Raw genomic sequence first — 20,353 nt, forward strand, 5'->3', positions numbered from 1 at the left:
AAGTTTTACACCACAATTTAGCGTCTACGATAATTTCACTAGATGTCGGTTCGAACACCCAACGATTGATTGATATCAAATTTTATCTTTAAATACTGAACAAAAAATTTTAGTAAGCATAAAGATTTTATACTTGCAAGAAATGTATCCTGAAGTTAGGTGAGTCAACTTTTAAATGAGGCAAAATGTTAATAGAAAACTGTGGACGAAAATTTTAAAGTTGAGGTTTGCTTAGAACATAGTATTATTTGAATCCAAAAAATATTTAAAACAAAAAAAAAAAACACATACACACTAAACCCATAACAAAACAAAATTTGTGAATTTAGGTAAACTTTATTTTCGGAGTATGAACGGAGTCATTTTTTTTTTTATAAATACAGTTTATCTTCGACAGCATAGTTAGTAAATTCCTTTTAATTTCAATGGAAAATTACTATTTCTTAATTAGACTTAATTCGATGACAAAGTTTCCATAACATCTCAAATTACTTATGGTATCGTCACACTGGGCAAATATTTGATAGAAATAAAAAAAGAATTCGTCGCCACAGGTAAATATTTTAAGCTCATATTGGATATATTACATCACAATGGGCGTATTTTCCAAAACCGGTATCCATATATTTCGAAAGTGCTCCAAAAAAAGTTTGACACTCATTTTTGGGCAAATATTTGCCTAGGTGACCATACCCTTAAATAACTTCAAACCACACACATACCGACATACGAACTTATGCAGTCCTAATAACGAGGGTACAAATTGCAGAAGGACCTAATACCTTAAAATTAATTAATAAATTATAATTTTATCACACATAATAAGTGCCCAAAAACCCAATAATAACGGTAATCTCATCGCGCCACGGGTGGTGCAACCAAAGGTTTTAGAGTACATGATATGAAATTTCGGACATCAAATGAATGGCCTGTTTGCTTCATGTTTTCTCTTTTCTTTCGTCCCAATCTTGAGTTATGAAGTTGACATGGGATAACATATGAATGGGGTTGTATCCTTTAATTGAATGCATCAGGTTGGGGTCTTGTCTCAAAACTGGGGCCACTATATGGCCAGTAGGAATTTCTAGTACTATTTGGCAATGTTGTTGTTGTGGCGGATGAAGTAGCTGTAGTCGTTGGGGTTTCCGTTGTGGCGCTTGTCGATATCATAGTACCAACATGAGGAGGCCCAGTGAGCTGGGTGGGCACGTCGATTGATGGTATTGCTTCTGGTGCAGCCATAGGTGATGAGACTGTTGTTGGCGTAAGGAAACCTAAACTCGATGCCGATGACGACGGATTTGTGTGCTCGGAAAGAGCACTCGATGAGTGGCTTAGACTGTGGTGCTGCGGCGGATAGGAGGGATGATGCTGGTGATGAGGAACTTTGTAAGGGTTTATCATGCTTATACTTGTGGCAGGATCACACCCTTGTGCTTGTGTTTGACATGCAACCATAAGTCCATGGAAGTCGAATTTGTAAGCATATCGTTTTCCATGCACCTTTGTCATAATATTTTTATCATAATAATAACTGCAAGTAAAAGAGAAAAATATTATTTAATTAAAACAACCTCAAAAAAATCGAAAGTAAATGTTTGGGTATTGCCCAAACATTCAATTATACACGATTATTCGTTATCTTAATACCTTTCATTTAAGTACCAACAACGATATAATCGGACACTTCTAACTCGAGATATAATTTGTTTAGTGAAAAAAGAGCGAAAAACTAAAAATAACGGGATATCTCAAAAACTGTTCCATAAAAAAATGTAAACATTTTTTTTCGAATTCAGCAGATCAAAATACATTCAGTGTAAACTAGTGTTGTCGTTATAAGTTATGTAATATTTATATAGCATAGTTTGCGGCGCCCACGAGCCGATGCAAACATAACATTGTTTAACAGAAACATATATTAGTTGGCCACGTGGAGCAATGGGTAGCATGACCACCTTGCAAGCAGAGGGTCGTGCTCCGACAATGTCACTTTTCGACATTACATCTTACTATATAAAATTTTTACAATGAAACTTCGAAATGTGGGTTATTAAAGATTTACTGTCAGAAAAGAACAGTGATTGATATGAACGAAATGGACTGAGTTTATGGATCAAATATAATTTTTTGTATTGCAATACAAATTTTGTATATATATATATATATATATATATATATATATATATATATATATATATATATATATATATATATATATATATATATATATATATATATATATATGAGTTTATGGATCAAATATAATTTTTTGTATTGCAATACAAATTTTGTATATATATATATATATATATATATATATATATATATATATATATATATATATATATATATATATATATATATATATATATATATATATATTCCCATCGATTCATAAAGTTTACGATAACCATTCAAAAACACATTCTATTTAAATTCTAAACAATCATTTTACAACCAACACAAAAATTTAGTTAGGAGTGAACAATTTTTTGTTAGCATGTAACATAACACCATTTTAATTACATTCAAAATTTATCGTATTTAGAAATACAAATAAATATGAATTTTTATTAACGAATAATTTTGTACTTAATTTCATTTTTATTGGCTGGTATAAAGTTTGCATTATACAATAGGTGAATAATGCATATTGTAGTGTATTATCTTCGAAATGAAAAATAATAGTTTTCTGTGCCAATTAAACAATTAAATGAAAAGTATTGGTGACAACGACAACCACTAAATTGGAAATAATAATTTCTAATTCGAGTAGATTAAAAAACTACCCAATTTTGAAGTTTAATTTTAATGAATACATAAAATGTTTGTTTTAAATGTCGTAAAAATATAGTTTTCCGCGGCAAGTACTATTTCTATTTTTAGAGTAGCTTTCCCAAAAATATCGTGTTTGGACGTTCGTTGTAAGAATTATATGCTTCTGTGTTCACAAATTGTAAAAATTGTTTAGAACGATGCTATTTTCAGCCACGTAAACTTTTTAATTTTAAAGTATAATTGAAGTTAATAATGAAAACAGAACAGAACGGAGAATATGTAATTTTCATAAAGTGGATTACCCAGAATATTGTGGTGAGATTTGAACACGCGTTCTTTGTTTTTGTTATTCCTAATATTAAACAAGTAAGGAAAGTCGGGCGGGGCCGACTGTATTATACCCTTCACCACTATATATACCAACATTTTTGATGCCATCTTAACACATTCAAATTCGTTGGAAGCTATATAAATTTTTTACAAACTTTCACAAAATTTCTAGACTAAAATTTTAAATTGGTTAATGACCCGGACGGACCTCAATGTTAATAAAAAATAAATATTGGAAATATTTAAATTGCATAAGGTTCCGTAAATCTGCATTTATGATTTATCGGCCAATACATACGAATAAGAGTATAGGTAAATTTTAATCATTTTGGCGAGTTTTTGTATTGAAATTTTGGCCTCTAGGGCCATATAAGTGCGTATCGGACGAAAGTTATATATAACTGCTATATCTAAATCTGAAGGAATTTCCACTAAATTTGGCATGCGTAGTAAAAATGTTACTTACATTCTCTGTGCACTATTTTGGAGTGAAATTTAGACCTACAGTGGTCATATGAATGTAAATCGGACGAAAGATATATTTATCTAAAACTGAACCGATTTCAACCAAATTTGGTACACTTATTTATAATGTTGCTTCTACTCTCTGTGCCAAATTTCACGTAACTCGGGGTCATAAGAGCGTAAATCGGACGAAAGCTATATATGGGATCTATATGTTATCTTAATCTGAATCGATTTGACTGATATTCTGCAAAATTTACGAGACTCACAAAACATTCGAATAAACGAAATTGGAAGAAGATCGGTTAATCAATACGTCATCTATCACCAGATCGGTTACAAATTAGAGGTGTGCACGTGACACGAAATTGTCGTGACTCACGCGTGAGTCGTGATTCACGCTGACGGCAACGGCGTGAGTGTGCGTGAGCGTGATTAACCAAACAAATGTCGTGCGTGAGCGTGAGTCACGAAAATAATATCTTCGTGAGTGTGCGTGAGTAACGAATTTCGGAAAAACACACTCACGAAAATAATTCCGCGTACGAACATAAAATGCTTAGGAGTTGAATTCATTTATAATTTTAGTGACACCCTAGGTGTAAAGAGTTTTATAACGCTCTCGATTTTAATCATACTCATGTTTTCAATATTCCAATAATTCCGCGTACGAACATAAAATGCTTAGGAGTTGAATTCATTTATAATTTTAGTGATACCCTAGGTGTAAAGAGTTTTATAACGCTCTCTATTTTAATCATACTCATGTTTTCAATCAGGTTCTATAGGTAAATTACTCATAAAATTATTCGAGAGTCACTAGGTTTTTCGTGAGTCACGACATTTAAAAGATTTTCGTGCGTGAGTACAAATTTTCTTTTCGTGAGCGTACGTGAGCGTGAGTCCTACCAAAAAATATCGTGCGTGAGTGTGCGTGAATAAGATTTCTCCGTCGTGAGAGTGCGTGAGCGTGAGCGTGAGTAAAATATTACTCACGTGCACACCTCTATTAAAAATATATATGGCAGTTATATCTAAATCTGGACCGATTTGTTCAAAATCAATAGGGATCGTCTTTGAGCCGAAAAAAGACCCTCTGCTAAATTTGAGGACGATCGCACTTAAACTGTGAGCTGGACTTCGCTAATCCGACTGTACCACACTAGTGGTGAAGGGTATAAAAACAGAATGTTATGCCATTTTCTTCAATGGAGCCTGTGGTTGAGTGTGTTATGCCGTTCTGTTATGGTTGCAATATAACCAAGTTCAACTCCAGGTCGGAGCGAACAATTTTTTCAAATTGCACAAATTAAATAATAAAATTACACTAATATTTTCCTATTATTTAAATATTGAATTACAATTGAATTATATTGACAAAATAAAAAGTACAATTACCCCCATTTTCATAAAGCTCCGTTAATGTTCCGTTTACTAACCAACTTTTAAACCGTATTATGGACGAAGCTGTCATCTTGCATATATATTCCATATGCCAGTTAGGATCTTAACTGACGAAAATTTTTCAGTTAAAGTTAACTGGACAGAAGATATTTGCAATTTATTTTCTGTTAACTGGCAGTTAAAACCTAACGGAGCTACATGAAAATGGCCGTTAGTGAAACAAGCATTTTTGTTTTAGTTTTTCTTCTTTCAAAAGATATTCCAGTGTATATCTTCCAAAGCAACGCAACAATCCGAAAATGAGACAAAGGTCGCGTAGGCAAATCACAACTCTTTAACAATGTCAAAAATAGAGAAATGATATTTTATCTCAGAATACGATTATCCTATATTTTTTGAAAATCGAAAAATCAATCAAGAATGTTGGTCCCTTTTTCATGTTCCTCGCTTTTTCTTGGGTGGTGACTTTTTATCTTATGTGTGAGTTCGAACCAATCTGGTAACACTTGAAGAGACAATTCAAAAGCTATTTAGCTGTCACTGCGCAAGTGTTATTTTTACTCAGTGATATGTGTAGCTATTTATATACTTGTTTTTTTTTTTCTTTCCATTCCCATTTACATGGCCTACCTATATATGTTTGTATTTCCATGTATGTTAAGGCTTCCATTCCCATGCGGGTATATTGAAGTTTGTGCGTTTTTTTCTACTTACCGTAAAGCTCTGCTCAGTTTGTCGTAGTTCATGTTTGGCTTTGCCTTTCGCTCTCCCCACAATTTTGCTACCATATCGGGGTCCACTAACTTGAATTCGCCATTGGTTCCCTCCCACAGTATGCAGTTGCTTTTGGACGAATCGGCGAGCAATTCAAGCAAAAATTGCCACAACTGAATCTGCCCCGAACCCTGAACAACCAATCGGTGTGAAGCAGCATTTAAAAGTTGATATGGATCTGGAAGGCAGACAAACAAACAAAGAAACCGGCATAAATTTTAATTCATTTCATAATAAAAGGTAAATTTGATCAACACTGTATGTCAATGTGCGAAGAGCAAAGGAAATTCTTGATCCAAAATATGTAGTGAATAAAATATTTTTACGAATATTAAGTACCCACACTTCAGAATTAAATATTTATAGCAAATTCAAAATACAATTCTTAGATAAACAAATAATAAATGATATTATTAGATAAATGATTAGATAAACAAATAAAATATGCACCCAGAAAAAAGTGACCACTTCTTTAAGTTAAAATGAACTCATTGTGAAGAAAGTTGAACTTCGTATAGCGCCAAAGACATTTTTATTTGTTTGAACGATGTGATTTTCGTAGAAATTAGGTAGAATGCATTCTATATATTAGTTAACATTTTCCTATATTTATGTACCACTATACTACAGAATGAAAAATTTAACTCAATTGAATTCATATATGATTTTATTGAACATTTTTCATTCATTTGGACAAATCTTACATATTTGTGGTAAACTTTTTACTTAAAAATTAGAACTGCTTACCTTCGTTTTTAAATACAGTTTTATTTATTTATATAGGCATTTTTCTTCAATAAAAGACATGTTTTATTAATATATTAAATAAGGATTAACAGCATCGACTGGCCTTGATATATCAGTTTATTATTCCACTATTTCCAATTTCCATGTAAAGTTACCAACTGTAAAACGTAATGCTTTTCTTCTTCTTGTTCGTTTCACTTTTAATAAGATGCTGCGTAACGATTTTGTCCTCCTTTTACAATTTCAATACCTACAAATATAAAAAATTATAAACCAATTTTTTCACAAAAGGTTAGCGTCACTGTATGAATGTTACCTGATAATTGAAGATTCCAAACTGAAGACGAATGAAGGGGTTGTTATTTTGTTGCTGTTTTCTTTCTTTATACACCATCACGAACATTGATAGACTTACTGTTTGTTATTTATCTTCAATAATTTTGAAAAAACGAAAAATTTTCTCACTAATTTAAAATAACAAATATTTTATTTGTTATTTATTATATTATTTTTTAACAGTCTCTCCGTATACGATAACAACGCGATTCCAACTAAAAAAAACAAGCCACGCGCAAACATATCGATTACATCGGTGACAGGTATCGATTACAGGTAGATAAAAGAAATATAGGAACATTTCCTATATTCTAACAAGTGCGTTTCCTTAAGTTTTTGAAAGGATTGAATACTTCTTAGTACGAATGAACTAAAATATTTTTCTATGCCAAGTGTTATTCGTATGTATAATAAGCTTTCTATAACAAAGGAAGTCAGTATTATCGTTTTATTAGAAATTTTACTAAATTTGAGCAAACTTGGGTTTAGTTCGGTTTTTGTTTATTTTTACGAATGCATTATTATCAGTGAATAAAATTTTCTTGTTCAGTAGTAAATTCTTATACCCAGCGAAGAAAACAGTATTAGTAAAATGCCATGCCTTATTCTAATTAATGAACTATTCCTATCTGCTTTTTAGGATTTTTTTTACTGAAACAAGTAAATTTTATTATTTCACACAAATTTTTTTATTATTTCACTTAATTGAAATAAAATGGCTAAACTAAATTGATAAACATTTTTTCCTTTAGTTTCGAAGGCACTTTTTTCTGGGTGTGGGTCATATCCATAATATGGTAACTACAAAAGCTTTGGTAATATAAATAATAAAAAGGTTAATTAAAATTTTAGACAAAAATCCACACAGCAATAAGGAATACCATTTGAGTGTAATGCGTCGTTTGCGCGAAGCCTACAACTCTTGGTTTATTGATTTGTCGTAAGTTCTTAGCCAAAACATCAGTCAATATCGTTTCATACACCAAGAAATGTAGTATAGACGTCTCAATATAGACCATGATATGTATAGACGTCTCATGTCCAGTCACAATCACTTTGTTTTTTTTTTTCGTGCGCAGTCACGGCACTCAATTGCGCAGTCTAGTGACTCAATTTCTTTTTGGATAACGAGAATTAATCTACAAATAAGTCAATTGCACAACGCGGTAGTTTGTCTGCACATCGTAAATGGCACTTTTTCGTCTGCAAATGAGTGATTTTTCATTTGCCTTTAATTTTGTTTTCATTTCTTTTTTCTTTGTTCTTTGATAAAACACAAATTGACAGAAAAAGCAGTAAAGTTCGAAGATGGGTCATACCGGAAAATTTCGTGATATAGCACCACATATAAACGGCTCTTCCTATTTGGTTTCTTGGGCTTTTTTAGAATTGCCGCTACCGCTCTCAATCGTCCTAAAATTTAGACAAGCCTGTAAAGTTCGAACGGCTCTTCCGATTTGGCTTCTTGGGTTTTAGCTTGGTTTTGCCAAAATGTCCACCCTTCAATTTTCATACGCATTGTAAGTTTTTGAATTTAGAGTTATTTGGGATCCATAAAGAAATATACATAAAACGCTCTGCCGATTATAGCCTCTATATGGCCCGATGTCCGAATTTAACTATTTGGTCCCATGCGAATGGTAAATTTGAAATCTTGGAAGGTTATTTTAGTCAACAAAGATATATGCCGCAATACGGTTCTCATAGTTCCATATTTTAATGTAAACAGATCTCCCGATTTTATTTCTTGTGAGCTGTGTATTTAAATTGATTTGTTTGAGATTGCTGATGTTAAGTGATATATTGATATTCAAATTGGACGGTAAATTTTTTTCGTTAGTTAGTATTTTTTTGCTTCTTTAAATCGAATTTCACATAGAAAGAACCTGAAACCACTATCATACAAACAGCTGGCGGGCATCAAAGACTACAGAATTTGAATATTACAGAGTTTATATACAAAATATTTATTTATATACAAACTATGTAAGTCGTTAAGCAATCACGAACGTTTACTCAGAAATCTACACTTTTATTTGTTGTTATTAAACATGTATATATACATGTCTTTCGTTATGTATCTATATCGCCATCTTTATCTTTTTTTCTTATTTTTCTTATTATTTGTACAATCAATCCTGAAAATATATATTCTTGAAGCAGAATGTGTTTGGGGAATATGTTACAGAAGCGATTTTTTTGAGGGTGTAGCTATGCATCTAATCTAATTACCCCCATTATACCCCCGATGTGCTTGAAAACTTATGCTATTAAAGAAAGGTTTTATAGAACCTAACACGCACAGAAAAAACATGTTTGGGCATGGTTGCCGCGTCCATTTAATGCTTATCTAGAGCATGTCGCGAAAACCATGTATTTTTCGAGCGGAGAAAAACATATGTTGGCAATAAGCATTTAAATGGTTCTCAAATGCCGCAAACATGTTCTATTATTTAAATTATAGAATTTGAGACCATTACATGGTCGGGAAAATCATGTACCTGATCATTCAATTTTTTTACTTTTTTGCAGAGAAAAAAATATATACATGGCTAGAACCCTTATATGGCCATAAAGACCATGTACATTGTTTTTGTGACCATTTAATTTTTTATTTTTTTGCAGCGAAAAGAATTTTATAAAAACATTGAGCAGGTACACACACGCAAAAAAATAATTCTTTTCTCCCAAACGAAATTTTAGACAAACAAAGTTCGTTTCTCATTTGCTTGTCGTTGAAAGGAAGTGTATTTAGAAGAAAAGTATGTACTTTTTGTGATAAACGTTTATTCTTTTCCAAGATGTAAAAACAATTTCATAAAGACTAACTCAAACAAAATTTTTCTGGCTAATTGCATTTTCCCTCACATTTTTCACACTTCAACGAAGTTTTTTAGTTCTTAGCACCTTTTTCTGTAATACAAACAATGTAGAAGAAATTATACGATTTAATAAATTTATATTTTTTACCTTTCGCCTGGACGGAGAATCGAACCGCGGACCATGCAATTTGTAAGCCAATTGTCATCAATAGACAATTACCCATATAAGTAATTTTTATATAGCATAGCTTGCGGCGCCCACGAGCCGATTAAACAAAGTTTATTTAACATAAAAATACATTTAGTTGGGCACCGTAGAGCAGTGGTTGCTACGTCCGACTTGCATGCCAAGGGTTGTGGGCCCGATCCCTGCTTCGACCAAAGTTGTTGTTTTTTTTACATATATTCCAGATATGGTCGGAAGATTCCGAAAACTGTTCAACATTACATTCTACTATATTAAATGTTTACTATGAACTGTAAAACGTGTCTTATTAAAGACCTAAAGTCAGAAAGAACAGTGTTTGATATAAACGAAATGGACTGTGTTGATGGTTCAAAAATAACTTTTTTTATTGAAAAAATAAAAATTTTGTAACAAACGAATTTTTTTGTTGATAAAAGTGTACACTTTTCGAAGCAATTCAAAAAACTCTAACAAAAGAAAAACGTTTTCGGTATACGTTTTCCAAACTTTTTTTTCTTTTCGTGCACGATTTTAATTTTGCGCGTCAGTGTTGATCGTTTCTTGGAATGGACGGAGAATACGGAATTACTGGGTTTTGTGTTAATTGATTTATTCAGAAGTGGCACGTGGTTTTATGTGAACACAAAAAAGGAAAGTGTAATTGAAAAAAATGTACCTGTTCTTTGTTCTTCATTTTGATATATGGTATAATTTATTTTTATTTGCAGTTACATGATGTCTGCGTTGGTACATTTGATGGGCACGAAGTAAATATGGAATGATTACTTATTGTTGAAATTGAACCAAAATAGAGTGTGTAAAAATATCTGATGTTTTCTTGCACGACATTATAAATACAAATACACAATGAATTAGTTTATAAATAAATAAAAACAAATAAATAAAGTTAATTTTGTGTTTTCTTTTCTCAAGTGGCGTCCTTTTTTGGACGACGAACAAAATTTGTTCACAAAGATCAAAACATTTTAGGTTGTGACCATGTTCTTTTAACTGGAAGAAAAACATTTTGACGAATACCATAACATGTTAGATCGTGACCATTGTCTTTTAATGGAAACAAAATTCAATCAATATAATAACATTTTAGATGAGGACAATTTTATTTTTTTTAGAACCATGTTCACTGAGCCAACATGGTTGCTGGTGAAAATGTTACATGGTCGTCGCAAAAATAGCTCCTATCATATTATTTTGTTCTTCGAATATGATTGTGAAAGTCATGTTTCTTCTCTGCGTAAATGTAGCATGGAAAAGTAAAATTCGTTATGGAAAAGTAAAATTCGTTAAATATATGGCCTCTGATGTAAATAAAAGCGATTTTTCACCATTTTACATCCATAGAAACAATGACCATACACGGAAGACAAAATGTTTTTTATATACCATAACAAAAGTGTTTTATTTTTATGGTATCACAATGGACTGAATAGTCTAAGTGAGCCTGAAACTTAATCGGGCTGTCACTTTAACCGAACCTATATGTCTGTAGTGGTTAGTAGAAAATATTTCAATTAAAACACATGACAATTAATTTTTTTATAAAAAAAACTCAAAGTTAAATGTTTATTTTCAGTATAAGAACACGAATGAAAAATTTTCTAGTTTACACATACTAATATGTAAAAGAATACAGAAATCAAAGCTAACTTGATTAAACAAAAATTATTTTCTTTCCAGTGAAATTCAAAAAATCGATATAATGCAAAAAAAATTTCCATACCTACTGCAAGTAAAAAATGAAAAAATTAAAAATTAAAAAATTTAAATTAAAAATTAAATATGAAAAACTATGGCAACTAGATGTGAAAAATAGAAACATTTGAAAAGTGAATTATTCTCCAGTAGCTAACGGTCACCACAACTCTAATAATCTTTTGTGTACGTTAGTTAAATTAACTAAAAACCGGAAAATATTATGCACAAATGAAGCATACAAATTTAATAAATTCGTACTTCTCACAAAATAGTTCATTATTTCTTCAAATTTGTACATTTATTACAAATGCGCCCATCTTGAACTTCGTATGACACTAAAGACGATTTTGAACTCCAAGTTTTTCCTTCAAACTAAAAAAATTTCTTTAACAAGTGAAAAATATGTACTTATTTTTGTGATTTCAGCGTTTGTAATACCGATTAGCTAAAATTTTCTAAAATTAACAATTTTTTTTCATGGGTGGTTTTCTGTTTTTTCAGTGTGAAAACAATTTTTATGTTTTTATTAAAATTAAACTTAATATCAAAATTTTTAACCCATTCAATTCAATCCTATTTTTTCTCTAGCATTTATTAATATTAAGTTAAGGTAGTTAATACGCATTTTTTTCAATAAATGTAGTCCTTTTGTGGTTAATAGCCCATTTTCAAACGGGAGGGTTATAGTCACCAAATTGGTCGGGAAAATTTTTCATCTCAAAGATAGTACTCTGCTATATACATTATTCCCTTAACTTTATTATTAATGTGCTCTTTGCAGCTCAGAGGAGGACACGTATAACTTTGTTTAAAAATTCTTTATATTAAGTTCAAAGAACTAATACTTTTCCCTTACCTTTTTAATTATTTTTGAGCACAACATATTATACTAGTTTATGAACATCATATGCTTGCACTTACAATAATGTGCTAAAAAATTTATTTCAAACCATATAATTTTTACACCGAAACATATGTAAAACAGTATTTTTCGTTCATGTAGACGTTTGTTTGTGTTTTTGTTGATAACGGTAAATTTTGTATATATCACCCATACCGACCGATACCAGAATTGTACTTCTTACATCTTCATTCATGAGGGGTTTACTTTTATTTGGGTGGAGCCACAATTATCTAAACAATATGCCATGTTTGGTTTTTTCATCAAACACACAAAAATGCCAAAAGAAGTGCGAAAATATATTTGAAGGCGGTTTGGAAAAGTAACCGTGGAAATAAGCTGGGTTTCGGCGTGGAAAACGAACATAGTACTCACCTTATGGTAATAGATTTCGTGATAACAAAGTAAACATTGGCATGGAGAATGGTGAAGGACCAATGTATAAAATGGCCGGTCGCGCCTAAATATCCCGCTGTAGCTACTTATTTTAAAGAAGAATTTTTATTTTGCGTTTTCACCGTTAGTAATATTAACTCTAAACCTTCTACGAAATAAGTTCAGTGTTTTGTATACTTGAACACGGAAACAGGATACACATACTATTATTTCTCAAAAAATGCTAAGGCCAATTTTTCTTTACTTAAGGGAATTAATTGATTCTAGTTACATTTTCCCCTCTTCGAGGAATTCTTACTTTAATTATTTTTGTTTAATATTATGATGTGAAGTAAGAACAAAACACACTATTTTAGCAAATTCGAGTTTTTTATAAATGTCTAAAATGAGTACGTTTCACCCAAAACTGTATTAACCTTGAACTTCGTATAGCGCTAAGATATTTTAACAGATCTTAAGTCTATTTTTATACATTATACATTTTCTAAAATAAACCTAAATTTTATTTCACAGTGGGTTAACTTTTGTTTTAAGTGGGTATAAATAACCCATTACCATTATTGTTCAATTACAACCAAAGGAAATTTGATAAAAAAATGACATCACTGCACACCAAATATTGGATGCAACCAACCATTAAATAAAACTGATCTTGTCGATGCTGTTGGATGGTGATGATGTGTTCCATGCCCATGGTAGTGGGTATGGTGATGATGTGGTGGATGCGGAGGCTGCATTCGAACTCCGAAACGTCTATTAAAATCTTCAGAAAGGCGCCACATAACGCCCACGTCAACACTCACGCTCATGATATAAACGTATGAAAACTTCACAAATCAAATTTCGATCAAAGTATTCTTTATATATAATAACTATATTATTAATAAAATCACTAGAGCTAACGATTTAAGTTGAGATGTTTTCCGTTTCCGGGTTATTATTTATTTTTCTACGTCCGTCACTTTTGAGTGCCTTATCGCAACTAAAGCGTGCACCACAATTTCTGGGCCTGAATGCTGATGCGTAGACAAAACTCCAGAGTATATTCCAGCTGAAATCAATGGGTGGTAAATAAATGAATGGAAGCAACCAAGACACTAATCCGTGCCAACCTTTATCAACCTTTTCTTGTCGCAAAGAGAAAACACACAAAGAATATCAAAATACCTCCCACAACCCACACAGTGCCACAACGGAAGGACAACGAATCAATGGCAAATAAAATTAATGTATAAAATGCCACTGTATCAATAAGTTTTTGCTTTTTTATGTTGAACTAATGTAAGAGACCAGCAAACCTAAGAAACAAATATTTTAGATATTGGAAGCACTAATTAATTTTGTTACCTCAAGTTTAAACTAAAGGTTAAAAGTACTCTGAACGGTTCAATAGATTTATATATATATATATATATATATATATATATATATATATATAAATGAGAAATAGGTTCTGTGCATTTTACTAAATCGGCATTTTAAAAAACCTCGTGGATTTGAGAAAGATGTGAGGGAAAATGGAATTAGCAAGAAAACAATGGTTTATATATATATATATATATATATATATATATATATATATATATATATATATATATATATATATATATATATATATATATATATATATATATATATATATATATATATATATATATATATATATATATATATATATATATATATATATATATATATATATATATATATATATATATATATATATATATATATATATATAAACCATTGTTTTCTTGCTAATTTTTTTGCATTTTAAAAAACCTCGTGGATTTGAGAAAGATGTGAGGGAAAATGGAATTAGCAAGAAAACAATGGTTTATATATATATATATATATATATATATATATATATATATATATATATATATATATATATATATATATATATATATATATATATATATATATATATATATATATATATAAACCATTGTTTTCTTGCTAATTCCATTTTCCCTCACATCTTTCTCAAATCCACGAGGTTTTTTTAAATGCCGATTTAGTAAAATGCACAGAACCTATTTCTCATTTATTTACCACTACACCCTCAACTAAATATTTTATAACAATCATCATTGCTCTTATAAAAATATACTACATAGACCAGAGCTTCCCAAATGGGGGGGCACCACGAGGAGGCGCAGCGTCATTTCTGGTTGAGCAGGTTTTGTATCATTAAATTTGTTCACAAAAAAATTTTCCGTAGTTAAACTAACGCTAAATTTAACTTATTTTTATTGGAAAAAAATTATTTACTTGTAGTTAAATTTTATTATTTTTATCGAAATTTTCTACAGCTTAATGAAATCTTACTTTTTTTAAGTATGTCTCAAATTTTCATGAACTAAACGTGAGTATAAAGTTCAATAACCGTACACATAAATTCAATATGAACTAAAACAAATCACCATTTTCGTACGATTCCCAAACGTAGTAAGAATGAACTACTACGAGGACTGTTCGGAAACTTCTTAGCCTAGCACAAAAAGCGCCGTGTAAACAGAAAAAAGTTAAGTGTTTTGGAAAAATCCATCTCTGTTATGAACACATGTTAAATTTTGTTTCGATCTGGCAACTCCTCCATATAGAAACACAAAGATAATTGAGAAGAAGATGCAGTCATGTCATAGCAAAACTGAAGCACCAGAGGACTCTGCCAACAAAATATCATAAAGTTTGCGTCGACGTGTCTCTCAAATGTACTGCCGTTTGCGTCGGAAAATATCATAACATTTGTGTTTTTCATAAATTTCTGAATAAAAACCCACAAAAGCAATACCAAAACGATTGTAGAAAATTAAAATAAAACGTATGTGTATTTTAAAGCGAATATTCATTATGGTTTTATGTGAATATTGGCGTTTTGAATTTATTCCTGGGCAGAGCTGCTTTGGAAAAAATTGACAAATAAAACAATTTTTTCTCATAGCCCTCTACACCTTGACATTTGTTTTTTCTTTATAAGAGCACAATGCTTAATCTTGTTATACTCAATTATCTTTGGAAACAGGTGTTCAAAAAAGACGCATCTGAATTTTTTTTACAATGAAAAAATTAGAAATGCGTGCTGTCATTAAATATTTACATAAAAAAGGTTTATCGGAACAAGAAATTCATAATGGTATGGTGAATGTGTTAGGTGAAAGTGCTCCTTCATATGCAACAGAAAAAAATTGGGTTGCTGAATTTAAACGTGGTCGTACAAGCATTGAAGATGAACCACGTAGTGGAAGTCAAAAACAGCAACAATAACAGAAATTGTAGCCAATGTGCATGATATGGTCCATTCCATTTTCTTCATATTTAGACATAAAATCAAAATATCTGTCTTGCCTTCATGTTGAAACTGCCGTTAAAGATACACTGTTCAAGTTTTTATAAAGATACACTATTCATTGTTTCATTAAATTTTTTTCTCAAATCCAAAGAAGATCCCAACTTTAATTATAATTGGAAAATATATGTTTTAAATCATCTGAACTCTGGCCTCAATTATTGAAATGATTGAGTTGTACGATCAAACTCAAATAAATTGTTAATTGAATCAATGAACATATTATTTTAAAGTGCCGAAAAATCAATTAGTTTTTAATTAAGCCTAATTTTACTCGGAAATAATTAGTTTTATATACACTGAAAAAATATTGTCGTGAGGCCAAAGATTTCTTGTCATTAAAATACGAATGCGAATTTTCTTTGCATAGAAGACACATTTCTCTAATATTAAGTATTTTCCTTGTCCAAAAGTCGATACATTCTTCAATGAAGTCGTATTGTCCTTATAATTGATCGATTCGACTTAAAAATGTGAAATAATTTTTTTTGGGCTAAAGCCACTTGACTTTAATAATTCAGAAAATTTTAATTTTAAATTAATGAAATTGTCTACAAATTTGTAGTATTTTTTATCAAAACGCTAATTATACGAAACCCTAATTTAAAAGAGAATTGTGTCTTAAAAGTATCCTTACTTGAATTCTCACCTTCTTTGGCTCGGAATCAATACTACAATTATTAGTGTTTTATATACACTGAAAAAATATTGTCGTGAGGCCAAAGATTTCTTGTCATTAAAATACGAATGCGAATTTTCTTTGCATAGAAGACACATTTCTCTAATATTACGTATTTTCCTTGTCCAAAAGTCGATACATTTTTCAATGAAGTCGTATTGTCCTTATAATTGATCGATTCAACTTAAAAATGTGAAATAATTTTTTTTTGGGCTAAAGCCAACTTGACTTTGCATAGAAGACACATTTCTCTAATATTAAGTATTTTCCTTGTCCAAAAGTCGATACATTTTTTAATGAAGTCGTATTGTCCTTATAATTGATCGATTCAACTTAAAAATGTGAAATAATTTTTTTTGGGCTAAAGCCACTTGACTTTAATAATTCAGAAAATTTTAATTTTAAATTAATGAAATTGTCTACAAATTTGTAGTATTTTTTATCAAAACGCTAATTATACGAAACCCTAATTTAAAAGAGAATTGTGTCTTAAAAGTATCCTTACTTGAATTCTCACCTTCTTTGGCTCGGAATCAATACTACAATTATTAGTGTTTTATATACACTGAAAAAATATTGTCGTGAGGCCAAAGATTTCTTGTCATTAAAATACGAATGCGAATTTTCTTTGCATAGAAGACACATTTCTCTAATATTACGTATTTTCCTTGTCCAAAAGTCGATACATTTTTCAATGAAGTCGTATTGTCCTTATAATTGATCGATTCAACTTAAAAATGTGAAATAATTTTTTTTGGGCTAAAGCCAACTTGACTTTGCATAGAAGACACATTTCTCTAATATTAAGTATTTTCCTTGTCCAAAAGTCGATACATTTTTCAATGAAGTCGTATTGTCCTTATAATTGATCGATTCAACTTAAAAATGTGAAATAATTTTTTTTGGGCTAAAGCCAACTTGACTTTAATAATTCAGAAAAATTTAATTTTAAATTAATGAAATTGTCTACAAATCTGCAGTATTTTTTCATCAAAACGCTAATTATACAAAACCCTAATTTAAAAGAGAATTGTGTCTTAAAAGTATCCTTACTTGAATTCTCACCTTCTTTGGCTCGGAATCAATACTATAATTATTAGTGTAAAGACAAAAACTTTGGAACCGATCATGCTTTTTTTCAGAGTAGATATACTATTCGTTAGTTAAAATTAATTTTTTTCTCAAATCCAAAGAAAACTATAATTATAATTTGAAAATACATGTGCTAAATCATATGAACTCTTGCCTCAATTATTGAAATAACATAATTGATTTTTGCGATCAAAATCAAATAAATGTTTAATTGAATCAATAAAAAATTATTTTAAAGTGCCGAAGAAATTAATTCATTTTTTAATAAACATATTTCTTAATGCTATTAATTCTGTAATAGATTGGGGTAATTTGGCTTAATATATTAATTTCGTGATTGAATCAGAAAAACAACATTTTGTGTGGCAGAGTTTGGCTGTGAAATTTTGATACATCCAGTATATAGCCCTGACCTGGCACTGTAACATTACCATTTTTTGGTCAATGCAGAACTCCCCTAAATAAAGTTTTACACTGATGGAATAACGCCTTTAGCGGAAAAATGTCAAAAACTGGTGGACCAAAATGGTACATATTTGACTCAATAGAGGCCATTATATATGTATATAAAAAGTCTGTTGATCTTTAATTAGAAATACAAAAAGACTTGTTGGGCTACCCAATTTTTTAGTACATTCAAAAATAAGCTTTATGTCACTTTTATTACTTGATTTCTTTGTATAAACTTTATATAAAGTTATTAATTAGACTGGTGGTAGCGCAAAATGAGCTATCGAAAATAAAAATAGTCTCTCCCACCACTGAATCATTCAACTGAACAGACTTATTGTAATCACATGTATGAACGAACGAACGCACACACACAGTCATACTAAATTGACCTGTTTGATTGTATCTTTATATTTATAACGTCGATTGAAATCTTCGAATGCCCCTTTGATATAAATAGGACTTTTGGGAATTGGTAAGTGAATCCACTTGCAAACAATACGAACTATGTGGTCAAGTACTACTGCCTCCTAAAGCCTCTGTAAATGTTTTCATTGATTTCCGAATTCCGATAAAGGTGAAATATATCACATCTTACTCTTCATTTCGGCACCCTTTTCCTTTCAACCCACAACTCATTAAATGATAAGAAAGGGAAACTTTCCTTTTACTTTGGTACATTCGGATGGATGAATACTAACGCTCAAAAAGGAAACAATGCAGTTTCGAGTGTCGAAATACCGTTTATCAGCATGGATAGGAAGATAATGTGTGCTTAAAGCTAATCTCTCTATGATCCACAAAAAATAAATAGAGAAAAACAATGACTTCAGGGCAATATAATTTGAGAGGTGTTCAAGTTAATAACATTAAAAATGGATTCATCCACACACAAGTAAGCCGAAACGTAAACAACGAATTCCAGCAAATGACTGCGCGGTGACGACAACTCACCTCTCTGCAAGGAAGGTCACAATGAGGCACAATTCATTGAAGCAATGGGCGACAAGGAGCAGGGTGGGGCCACGAGATGGCTCAAGTGATGAACTGTAATAAACGATGTAAATATGATAATTTCTCACAGGATGTGGCATCTAATAAAAATCACAATAATCCTCTGACGTCTGCTACAGCTTCTTTCCGAGGACACATTGGAATCATTGAATTCTGTTGGCAAACAATGAAATCACTAGCAATCAGCAGGGGTCACTAAGCACGTCATACAATGACTCTGCGCATTTATCTCTTGTTTCGTCTCCTCAAAGGTATGTAGAAAGAGTGGGAAGTTCTGAGAGTGGTATGTAATGGCGAGGGCGTGTTGAACATTCCGATAGAATCGCAAAGAGCTATGTTGCAACAAAAGTTTGTGAATGATACTATTTTGCAGAAATAAACTTATAACTTCCAATAACTAAGTATTTTACGTCCAATCTTCTATGATCGTAGTCATAAGGAAAAACATCTGTGATATTTTAATTTAGTTTTGTAATTATTTTTGAAATTATTTTAAATATTTGTTTAATGTCGTGGTGTTCCTGTGCCGTTACTTTTTACAATTTAAAATTAATTTTAAAAAATATGACAAAAAACTAAATATTTCAATAAAAAATTCATCCCAGAAGAAGTTGGAAATCACCAACGAAACGTCGGATGTAAATATGAAATAAAGTCTTTTTATTTGCATATTGAGAGACCTTGAAAGCCCATTTTAGAACAGATCTAAAAATAACCAAAAAATTTTTCATATAGTTCATACTATGGTTTCAAATTAATTTGAAGTTTTATTAAAAACGTAAACTGTTAAAGCTAAAAAATTTAACGATGGGAAACGGAAGTCGTAAACGTTGATCTTTTGTTACAGTTTTTTCCAGATATCCTCCGAATTTCTTCGAAAAGTCCAAACCTTTAACCCAAAAAC

At 30.8% G+C, this 20,353-nt stretch overlaps 1 protein-coding gene across 1 annotated transcript in view; it reads right to left on the reverse strand.

Annotated features, from left to right (window-relative positions):
- Window positions 1-316: 316 nt before the first annotated feature.
- The window catches only part of LOC142227447 (DNA-binding protein D-ETS-6-like), a 37,292-nt gene continuing 17,255 nt past the window's right edge, over window positions 317-20,353 (reverse strand). Inside the window, exons 2-3 of the mRNA XM_075298016.1 lie at window positions 5,695-5,932; window positions 317-1,534 (exon numbers count right to left, since the gene is read on the reverse strand). Coding sequence (XP_075154131.1) covers window positions 1,018-1,534; window positions 5,695-5,932 — 755 coding nt within the window. The 3' untranslated portion in view covers window positions 317-1,017. The remainder of the gene's footprint in view (window positions 1,535-5,694; window positions 5,933-20,353) is intronic.

The sequence above is a fragment of the Haematobia irritans genome, chromosome 2 (assembly GCF_050003625.1).
Source record: "Haematobia irritans isolate KBUSLIRL chromosome 2, ASM5000362v1, whole genome shotgun sequence".
NCBI lineage: Eukaryota > Metazoa > Arthropoda > Insecta > Diptera > Muscidae > Haematobia > Haematobia irritans.